General features: G+C 43.8%; 1 protein-coding gene across 1 annotated transcript; it reads left to right on the forward strand.

Moving 5' to 3' along the window:
- Positions 1-445: 445 nt before the first annotated feature.
- Positions 446-10,630, forward strand: LOC124268752. Its single transcript, XM_046703781.1, has 9 exons — positions 446-668; positions 1,619-1,657; positions 3,541-3,735; positions 5,352-5,517; positions 6,700-6,797; positions 7,690-7,881; positions 8,032-8,200; positions 9,191-9,305; positions 10,579-10,630. Exons 1-8 carry the CDS (start codon positions 620-622, stop codon positions 9,264-9,266), a joined length of 984 nt encoding a protein of 327 aa, XP_046559737.1. The 5' UTR covers positions 446-619; the 3' UTR covers positions 9,267-9,305; positions 10,579-10,630.
- Positions 10,631-11,477: the final 847 nt, after the last annotated feature.

An 11,477-nucleotide genomic window follows, 5' to 3' on the forward strand; every position in this document is an offset into this window, starting at 1 on the left:
CACACACATCACGGGAGATACTGCCTGCTTGATTGCCTGACTGCCTGAGTATAGTTTTACGCCGCTTTTAGCAATATTACAGCAGTATCGCGGCGGGGGACACATTGGGCTTCACACATTGTACCCTTGTCCGGAATCGAACCCGGTCTTCTGCGTGACGAGCGAACGCTTTCACCACTAGGCTAGCCCATCGTCCCTTCAAGGGAGATAAGGGGCGGTGGGGTAGCCCAGTGGTTAAAGCGTTCGCTCGTCATGCTGAAGGCCCGGGTTCGATTCCCCACATGGGCACATTGTGTGAAGCCCATTTCTGGTGTCCCCCGCCGTGATATTGCTGGAATATTGCTACAAGCGGCGTAAAACCCAACTCACTCACTCAAGGGAGATAACGCATCATAATGTTACATAATACTTTAATCAACTCTCAACTATATCCGTATTTGTATTGTGATACCAATGACAGCCTCGAGGTGGGGAGGAAGAAGGGATGGTAATGTACTTCAACAGGAGATTAAGCCTTTGTTCCGTCATGTGATTACTTCATTGTGTTGCCCTGTGCTTCCCTATATAATCCCGGGTAATACTCCAGTCGATCTGTATCCCCGTCGCTGACGTTTCTACGATGATGTACGGACCGTCGTTGATGTCGATGCGTGTCATCTTTGTCCTGGGTAAGTTAGGTCGGCTTGAGTGAGTGAGTGAGTGAGTGAGTGAGTGAGTGCGTAAGTGAGTGAGTGAGTGAGTGAGTGAGTGAGTGAGTGAGTGAGTGAGTGAGTGAGTGAGTGAGTGAGTGAGTGAGTGAGTGAGTGAGTGAGTGAGTGAGTGAGTGAGTGAGTGAGTGAGTGAGTGAAGGTCATTTTTGTAAATGACGACACACGAAGTAGTTACCATTGAACTTTTGAATCATGTCGGGTGGCCATCCGAAAAGATCTGGTTTTGAAGTGGTCTTCCAAAACCTAATTTTGTCGTAAGAGGCGACTAGCAGGATCAGGTGGTCAGGCTCGCTGATTGAGTTGATGCATGTGTTCGTATCCCAGCTGCGTAGATCGATGCTCATGACATCCATCACAGGATTGTCTTGTCCATATTTACTGACCGTCGTCATAATATTGGTGAATTCAGCTTTAAACAATCAACAACAAGCAAGACGGAGTGGTTTGATTGACTACCAGCTGGTCTGATCCACAGTTCCTGAACCGCAATGTTTTCCGTTCCACATTTTGTATAATGCAGCGCAATCCCCTCAGCGAAGCGAGGGGAAATTTTCCTCCTGTTCAGAATCTTCGAACTCAGTGGCGCTCCTTGTCAATATAAAGGAGTTCTTTATTTCTGTCAAAATTTAATTTAATATTAATAATAAAAAACATATTTTCAGAGAGTTAACATGAGTGTAAGTGACGACTGACCGTGACAGTATATGGGAGCATAGAGTAAGCTCCCTTTATCCAACTGCTATGCACTGTCTGCAAAACGCATCTTAAGGTTTAGATTTGTTTTCCAACACAATATGCCCCAAAGAAAACATCGAGGGAAAATACGACTTGGTGCACAGGCAAAATTAGGTTGTCATTTATATATTGTTGAATTTAAATGTCTTCTGAGCACCACCTCTACGTTTCAGGCTTCAGTTTGGCCAGTGGCTTGCCCAAGTCAAAACGAGGTAAGGCTGTCTTTTCATTTTACGAAGGGTGAAGCCAAGGGATTTCTTTTCATCACATAATTAGTTTAGTCGTAGTTAAAATATATATATTATACTTTATAGCTTCGCACCAACTGATTGAGAACTATAGCTTAGCACCAACTGATTGAGAACTATAGCTTCGCACCAACTGATTGAGAACTATAGCTTCGCACCAACTGATTGAGAACTATAGCTTAGCACCAACTGATTGAGAAATATAGCTTCGCACCAACTGATTGAGAACTATAGCTTAGCACCAACTGATTGAGAAATATAGCTTCGCACCAACTGTTTGAGAACTATAGCTTCGCACCAACTGTTTGAGAACTATAGCTTCACACCAACTGTTTGAGAACTATAGTTCGCACCAACTGATTGAGAAATATAGCTTAGCACCAACTGTTTGAGAACTATAGCTTCGCACCAACTGATTGAGAACTATAGCTTCGCACCAACTGATTGAGAACTATAGCTTAGCACCAACTGATTAAGAAATATAGCTTAGCACCAACTGATTGAGAACTTTTGCTTCGCACCAACTGATTGAGAAATATAGCTTAGCACCAACTGTTTGAGAACTATAGCTTCGCACCAACTGTTTGAGAACTATAGCTTCACACCAACTGTTTGAGAACTATAGTTCGCACCAACTGATTGAGAAATATAGCTTAGCACCAACTGTTTGAGGACTATAGCTTCGCACCAACTGTTTGAGAACTATAGTTCGCACCAACTGGTTGAAAACTATAACTTCCCTCCAACTGATTGAGGACTATAACTTCACATTAACAGGTTGAGAACTATAGCTTCGGACAAACTAGTTCAGAATGAAACTTCGCACCATCTGATTGTTATCAACAGTTCGCACCAAGTGATCGAGAACTACATTTCGCACCAAGTGACCGAGCACTGTAGCTTCGCACTATCATAGCTCAATTGTCGTTAGTTTTTTCTCAGTGTACGGGCAATGTTGTTACCACACATACACGCCAAGAGCTGCTGGGTGTGAAGAATGGGTCTTCCTAATTTTCAATGCAGGTGATATTGAATGTCAAGGCTTCCCTCGTGGTGATCCTTGATAAAAAGTTTCGGTCATTTATCAAAACATTATTTGAGTAGGCCTTTGCTCTACATATTGGGGCAGTCGGATAGCCTGATGGGTAAAGCGTTCGCTCGTCACGCCGAAGACTCGGGTTTAATTCCCCACATGGGTACAATGTGTGAAGCCCATTTCTGGTGTCTCCCGCTGGATGTTTCTGGAATTTTGTTAAAAGCGGCATAAAACACATACTCACTCACTCTAAATATTCAACTGTTACTTAAAATGTGGAATGAATGATGTGTTTCTAGTTTATATTTGCATCACACCCATCCATGCTAGGTGGATATGCCACGCCAATATCATGCTGAATCATACCGCGAAGATAACAAATATCGTTTTAAAAAAATGTATGACGCGGCCAGGGAATCGAACTCTCGACATTCCGCTCCCCGGGCTGACCCTCCATCCCATGAACACGGAGCGGCCAAAGCAACGGCGGAACGGGTGGACGAGTCGTCCAAGACGCCGCAATTCGCTATTCAGAGTTGCGTCCCTTGGCTACGCCGAAAACCAAGGGTCATGATTTCGGACCCCAGTTCGCTGACATTATCTTGTAGATTTACGAGCACCATTCCCTTGAGTGTCAGTTGAAATCCTACATTACTTCGGGATTTCCTCCCACATTAAACTGACACGTCGTGATATGATTGGAACACTGTTCAAAACGTCGTTAAACCCAACTAACTTCGCCACAGTATCGGTTAACGAGCTACATGTACCAACGAAGCTCACTTTCCTAATGACGTCTCACCTGCTTCAGAAACTGACTGTAGTGGCAAGTTCGCGTCTGTGACCCCCTTCCTGCTGAAGGCGGCTGTTATCGACGGCACGTGCATGTACATGGTGGATCAGACTTACACCTACAACGCCGCCAGGTCACTGTGTAGAGCTGAGGGGACTCACCTCGTGCACATCCGGGACCCAGCGACACAACAAGCCATTGAGGAGGAGTTTGGTGAGTATTTGCAGAGACCATATAATAGATCTATTATATGGTCTCTGGTTTTTGTAACAACCTCGCGGTTTTGTTATCCCCAATTTCATGTTGCCTTTTAGAACAAAGAAGTCGTGTCGCAAGTCATCTTCTATTATCATGGGGGTATATGTTGATGATAATAAATACCCTGTCCACAAATTCGTTAAGGAACTGAAGCATCTCTTTTTATCAGCAATCAGTTAATATGAAAGTCGGCCAATACATGATAGTGTTTAAGCATGAATGGGGAAATCTGTGGCCAGGCTTCCGTCTATCGCGATGTATGAAAGAACGAAGAGTCTTTGACTGGGTTCCTGTCTATCACGATGCGTGACAGCATGGTGAGTCTTGGACTGGGTCCCTGACTATATGTGATATCTTGGATAGTGGGAAGTCTTGGACTGGGTTCCTTTCTATCACAATGTGTGGTACGTCGTGTGTCCTTTGACTGGTTTCCTATCATTGCCCTTGGGTATCCAATAATAGGAGGCCAACATTCAAATCAGCAGAAGTCATCAGAAACAACACAGGCACGTTTCCCTGTTTATTATCATCGGAACGAAAATAAGAACCTTTTATTTGGTACAGGCTGTACAGCATTTTAGACGCCCCTTGTTTCCTAAACGCACGGGGCCGGTGGGGTAGCCTAGAGGTTAAAGCGTTCGCTCTTCACGCCGCGGAACCGGGTTTGATTCCCCATATGGGTTCAAAGTGTGAAGCCCATTTCTGGTGTCCCCCGCCGTGATATTGCTGGAATATTGCTAAAAGCGGCGTAAAAAACCATACTCACTCCTAAACGCCCTGCGCCTGATGCGAAGACCAGTGCATACGTAGACCGATCCTTTACATCTTGTACCAGGACGACTTTAAGCATCCGTGGCTAAGGTCCTCGTTTAATAAGCGCTTCAGAGGGGTACACAAAGTCCGCAATCTAGACTACCAGTTGTACGACTTCCATTTTTGTAGAAGCCGCGGTGACTGAGCAGGTTAGGCGACTGACGTTGTGTGCTGGCGATTAGGTTCCTGACTCTGAGGGTGTGGATTTGATGTACTTTACTAAGAAAGTGTAATCTTAAATATAACATATGTTGCTTCAATCTTATCTTAAACCCAATGCGATCTCACGTTGAAGTTCGATCATCCATATTCTTCTTCTGCGCTCTGCTTTGCATTAATCTGAAAGCCCGTAAGGAACCGTTCATAATTTATGCCTGGGGGGTGGTGTCTCTCTGTGTGTGTGTGTGTGTGTGTGTGATATGATGATTTTTATGTAGAAGCATGTACAATGTGAATGCCCCCCCCCCCTCTAAAATTTATGTACAACATAAGTGATCCCCCTGCACATCATGTACAAAAGCAATGACCCCCTCCCCTTCCCATAATTTCTAAGCATAATTTTACACAAATTTTTATGTACAAAATTGATGACCCCCTAGTACTTGTGTACAAAATTGATGACCCCCTAGCTCCCCAGAACAAAATGGGTGACCCCCTTCAAATCATCATCAAACACCCACCCCTACCCCCCAGCCATAAATTATGAGCGGTCCCTAAGTCCGTATATGCTTATTAGTGAGGTCAAACATTTGTATCAGGTGTAAGCCAGTTCTGGACAGGTCTGCGGAAGGTCAAGGGCGCGTGGCAATGGGTCGGCCTGGGCGGTGTCCAGGAGGGGATGACAGATGCACGCTGGGAGAACGACTTCCCCCCGAGCGACAAACACGACGTTGTTGCCTACACCACCTCCGGGGTGAGGGAAGGGTGAGTGCAACCTACTAAACCAGCCCAATGACCTGGCGCTTTACACCTGGAGACAGTGGCACTTGTTATATTTGCTTCAGATCGATTCAAACTTAACAATAATTTTATGCCTATGTAAACACTTTGGCTATTTCCATCTGTTAAATAGCAATATATTTCACAAGTCACTGACTGACAATGACCTCGAAAAAGTATACGTCACATGACTGGCGTTGACCTGTCACGTGATGAATGTTGTCTCCTGGCTAAAAAACCAAAATGGCGTCTGGTACTCACACTTCGAAGCTATGTTACTGTAATGAAATAGCGAACGAGTTAAAGCCTCCAGAATCTTTAAAAGTGAATTTGGGTTTACGAAAACGAATAAACGAAACGTAATTAATCTTGACGACGCCAATATACGAAAACAAGGACCCGAAGACTGCGGCTTCGGTCCAGTCTGTCCACCTCAGCGGTTCTCTCGGGTTCTCGGATCCACGTCATCATTTGTAATCATTTGTACATTATCGACACAATGGTGACAGGTTTATGATACAATACATTCTCTTCCCACAGAGGTTACTTGTCATATCTTCCTACGAACCTCTGTTCTAATACGGCCATATGTACCGGTTCTCGTAAAATCCCCTAGGCATTTAATGGCTAGCTTGTCCGTTGTCAACGAGGGCGATGGAGACGCCATTGATCCGCCATTACATGACTGAGTTCTATCTAGAAGAAACGTTGGCGCATCGCGCAGGGGAAGAGGTTCTAGTTTTCCCGAAGCATACGGAAATTACCGAGACCTTGCGAATGATCACTTTTGAAACAACGTCGCTGATTGCACAACTAAATCTGTTTGCAACCAATGACGAGTCCTGAACACTCGCACCATGAAACGGCCGTATTAGAACAGAGGTTCGTATAGGAAGATATGACAAGTAACCTCTGTGGGAAGAGAATGGATACAATACTGTTGTCCATAAAACTATTCCTGTATTACTGCGACAATAGCACGACTGTATTCGAACCACAGATTCCTTAAGTCACCTATTACAGGTAACGAGGTCATCTAGCTGTGGGGTGCCTCCACGCTTCGCTTCAGTCTGCATAATTATAAAAAAACAATAAATAAACTTCTCCGAAGTCAGAAATGTGAGATTTTATCATCGTGTCATCTAATCACCATCCTCATCTGCTCAGAGATCGGGTCTTCTACTGGAAGGGGGCAAGGACAAACTACCATTACCGACCCGTATGTCAGACCCCGCCCCCTACGCTCGATGATTGCACGATCTCAGGTGAGTTGACTTTTTATTGCCCCGCCCTTGTGAGTGAGTGAGATGAGGCTAACGGCTTTGAACAGTATTTTCAGCTAAGGTGCGATATCTGATCTAAATATCTGATTTCTTGTTCTATCGCCCCGTCTCCAAGCTTATATAGTCCGATATAGTAGGCTTAAGGTAAACTAAGTTCCTGCAGTTTGAAAAATAGCGGTACCAGTGGTGTCTGGATAATCGACTCCAAGCTGCCCATGCCAATTTGATTACATGAGACCGTCTTTAAGAAAATATGTTTTTAGTAACAGACCAAACTGCTTTGACGAAAACGAAATACCAGCAGTAATGCCAATGATGGAAATGTTCTAATTTCAACATTGCTTATATGAGTGAGTGAGTGAGTTAAGATTTAAAGTCACATCGGCAATATTTCAGCCATATCGTGACTAAAACTAGTTCTAAATTTGTAATACATACATATAATATATAAAACCCTGTCAACGAAGGACAGTACAACCACTAGATTATCACAGATTGAGTTAAAACTAGCTAGCATATATCTTTAAAAGGAGAAAATTATTTCTGGACAATACAATGTAAAATTGGGCTATAGATCGCCAACAACTGAAGGTAGATCACCATACTAGGGACCATGGGGACTTACAGTGCCTTTGCTACCTGCATGGTCCCTAGTTGGATTTACACCATCCCTTCAGCCGCTGGCGATTTTAGGACAATTTTAGCCGAAAGTTAAAGAAACATATATACTACGTTTAAAAATCGGGTAAGCAAAAATTTAACTTTGAAAGTTTTGGGACTTACGTACATTGCATATATGAATATGGAAGCTTACGTTATGAAAGCCTCGCATTTTTATTGCTCATTGGGTAATAATAAATAGTTTTCTAAACAGATGACTGTTCCGGCAAGTTTTCGACTATCCCCGCTGAGAGACTCCAATACGACTTCATCGACGGCGTGTGTGTGTACCTCATCGACCACCCTTACACGTACCGGGACGCCAAGGCCTTGTGTAAAGGGGAAGGAACTCATCTTGTACATGTGCATGATCCTGCCATGCAGCAAGCCGTTCAGGACTCGTTCCGTACGTATTGCCTGAAGGAACTGAAAGATAGACCTACCGTGCTTTCAAAATGTTTCGATGTTCACTCGGTACTCCAGTCCGACCATCAGAATGCATGATTCCAAAATTCAGAAATTCCAAATTAAATATTCGTTGTCATCTTGTTTTCAGAACGTACTCAGTTTTGGACTGGTCTAAAGAAGATAAATGGGGTGTGGCAGTGGGTTGGTCTGGGTGGTGAGAAGGAGGTTATGGACGCCCCTCGTTGGGAGAATGGATTCCCCCCATCTGACAGCAATGACGTTGTCATGTACACCACGCAGGGCAACGATCAGACAGGGTGAGTGACTCTGTGTTGAAGTAGATAGGATTAATATATATAACCAATGGTTGAAGTATTTTAAGGTTAATATACCCATATGTTGAAGTAGATGGGGTTACCACAACCACGTGTTAAGTAGGTAGGATTAATGTAACCATGTGTTAAAGTAGGTAGGGTTGATATACCCGTGTTTTGAAGTAGGTAGGTTACTATACCCCTGTGTTGAATCACAGGCAAACTGTAGCGCAAACAGGGTTGCGCAACAAAGAGAAAATGACCAGTCTTCGTATATGCGAGCGACGCTCGTCGCTCTCGCATATACGAAGACTGGTCATTTCTTCTTTGTTGCGCAACCCTGTAATGCGCTACAGTTTGCCTGTGGTTGAATTAGATAGGGTTAATATAACCGTGTGTTGAAAAGGTACTTATATGGTTAATACGCCCATGTGTTGAAGTAGGCAGGGTAATATGACCAAGTCGGCAGGATTAAGATAAGTTATGTGTTGAAGTGTAGGGTTAATATATCCGTAGGATAAAGCAGGGTTAATATTGTGTTGAAGTAAGTAGGGTTAATATATCCGTGGGTTGAAGTAATTAGGGTTAATATATCCGTGGGTTGATGTAAGTAGGGTTAATATAACGTGGGATTGTTGAAGTAAGTTATTAGTATAAAGTTGATAAGTAGATAGGATAATATGTTTGATAAGTATAAGTATAATGGCATAGATACACTGGTGGTGTTGAGTAGAATTTATATATATGTATATATGATTAGTATTACAAGGTATGATGAACTACTGGCTTCAACTGTTTCCGTACTACTCATGTCCTTCCCAAATGTACATGTATAAGTTTTCTGCAGTCGAGCTTACACTCCTCAGATGAATGAGTAAGAATATGCTCCGAAACAAATAAGTGACCATCTGATTCCCTTCCTTTTATATACACACACGTTTGTTTGAATGTATTAAGTATTAAGTAGTACAGTGTTACTCCGACTGTTACCAGGGCTCCAACGTACAACTGGAAGGGTGCCCGTATGAACTACTCGTACCGTGTCGTGTGTCAGACTCCCAGGTGCTGACGGGGGACACATCCTCCTGTCTCCTGCTTCCTGACTCCGGTAAGGCTTGGCTCAGTGGAACCCTCATTCACAGAGGTGTACATTTAGCGACCAGAATTTCATACACTATAATAACCTACAAATATTGTTATCCATTCATGATCAAATGGGTTGGTTCAATCATCACTAAGGACATTGTGTTCCGGAAGGTCGGTGTTCGATCCCCAGGCCACATCGTAACACAGATATTAAAAGATGGTACATATTGTCATCCTGTCTGACTCGCCTTGAACGAGATAAAAGAATGACTGTAGGCCTAGGTGTTATGTTTTATACATTGTCTAGAATGCGTCGTTAAACCCCATTTAATCCCATCTCACCACAGCCGGGAAGATAGTGACCTCTTTGTAAAACTGGCCGGTGGTGAGTCGAAGAGCCGGTTCGATTCCCCAAATGAGTACAATGTGTGAAGTCCATTTCTTAGGGGATAAACGGGGGCGGTGGGGTAGCCTAGTGGTTAAAGCGTTGGCTCGTCACGCCGAAGACCCGGGTTCGAATCCCCACATGGGTACAATGTGTGATGCCCATTTCTGGTGTCCCCCGCCGTGATGTTGCTGGAATATTGCTAAAAGCGGCGTAAAACCAAACTCAGTCATTCAGTCAGTAGGGGATAAACGATATACCGCGGCATTAGTAGAACCGCGGTATTTTGCCTTCGTTTCAGTATACCGTAATGCAATAAACAAAATCGATATTTTCGGTTTTCATACAGTCATTTCTATCTAGTCATAAATGACAGTTTTGTTCATTAAAATAACAAAGATTATATTTATTTTTTCCATGTTATTAAACAATGAAAGGTTTGGCTCTTGTTGTCAATTTTCTGCATTATGATAATACCTCGTATACCGAACCGAAACGGACCGAACCGAAGGTCTTGTACCGTAATACGTACCGTACCGAGGTAAGAGCGTACCCTTTCAGCCCTACCACCTGGTGTTCCCTGCCGTGATATATCTGGAATATTGTTAAAAGCAGGGTAAAACCAAACTCACTCACTCACCCACTCACTCTTTTTCAAACTGTATGAATTGTCTCATAACTAGATGCATATTGTAACAACGCACTTCCAGCCATATGAAGGCGACCTTTAAAATTACCGAGTCATGACCAGACAGTGATAGGAACGATGACGTTAGCAACGAAACATGCTGTCGTATTAATTAAACGCCATCACATCACCATGCTGCAGCACTCATTTAGTCGCCGTTTCGAACAAAACCGGTGTATATTTCAATGCAAAGTTATATCTTTTTTGTTTTGTACTTTTCAGGAAAAGTCACAGCACGTGCAAACACTTCGACAATAAAAGTTACCAAGGTCAAGATGTGCGTGTGTTGCGTTGTCTGTGTTTCTAACATATTGTCCAGCGTACACGGTACTTGCATACATTTACACTGTCGGTTTTAAAAAAACCCACGTGTATGGTGTCTTGAGTCGCCAGTAAGATCGTCTAGTGAAGCCTAGTGCTGGTGTTCCGAGACCCGTGAAGATCTGGGTTAGAACTGATCTTCATCAACCCATGCTTGTCGTAAGAGGCAACTATGGGGATCGGGTGGTCGGGTTTGCTGACTTGGTTGACACATGTCATTGGTTCCCAATTGCGTAGAGCGATGCTCATGCTGTTGATCACTGGGTTGTCTGGTCCAAACACGATTATTTATAGACCACTGCTATAAAGCTGGAATATTGCAGAGTGCGGCGTAAAATTAAAAAAAATGACTCGCTCGCTGGTGATCTGCTATGATAGTGTTTGATACAAACTCACTCAACAAAGGATCTTCACCAGCGCCTGGGGGCGGTGGGGTAGCCTAATGGTTAAAGCGTTCGCTCGTCACGCCGAAGACCCGGGCTCGATTCCCCACATGGGCACAATGTGTGAAGCTCATTTCTGGTGTCCCCCGCCGTGATATTGCTGGAATATTGCTAAAAGCGGCGTAAAACTAAACTCACTCACTCGCTCGCTCGCTGGTGATCTGCTATGAAAGTGTTTGATACAAGCTCACTCAACCAAGGATCTTCACCAGCGCCTGCATTTGGCGAAGAAGCGGCCGTAAAAGTATGTACACTTGAACCGTCGCTTGTTGCACTCTAATCCACATCAGCTGACCGAATGCGTGGTATCATCGATAACTTATTCTCTGGAAGACAAGGTCGCATTTTGTCGTGCAC

The sequence above is a fragment of the Haliotis rubra genome, unplaced genomic scaffold, assembly GCF_003918875.1.
Source record: "Haliotis rubra isolate DU_JTF1 unplaced genomic scaffold, ASM391887v1 Scf14, whole genome shotgun sequence".
Taxonomy (NCBI): domain Eukaryota; kingdom Metazoa; phylum Mollusca; class Gastropoda; order Lepetellida; family Haliotidae; genus Haliotis; species Haliotis rubra.

Coding starts and splice junctions, on each gene's coding strand:
- LOC124268752 (XM_046703781.1), top strand. CDS start 620: ATGATGTACGGACCGTCGTTGATGTCGATGCGTGTCATCTTTGTCCTG. Junction 7,882..8,031: donor AGCCGTTCAGGACTCGTTCC/GTACGTATTGCC, acceptor TCTTGTTTTCAG/AACGTACTCAGTTTTGGACT. Junction 8,201..9,190: donor CAGGGCAACGATCAGACAGG/GTGAGTGACTCT, acceptor GACTGTTACCAG/GGCTCCAACGTACAACTGGA.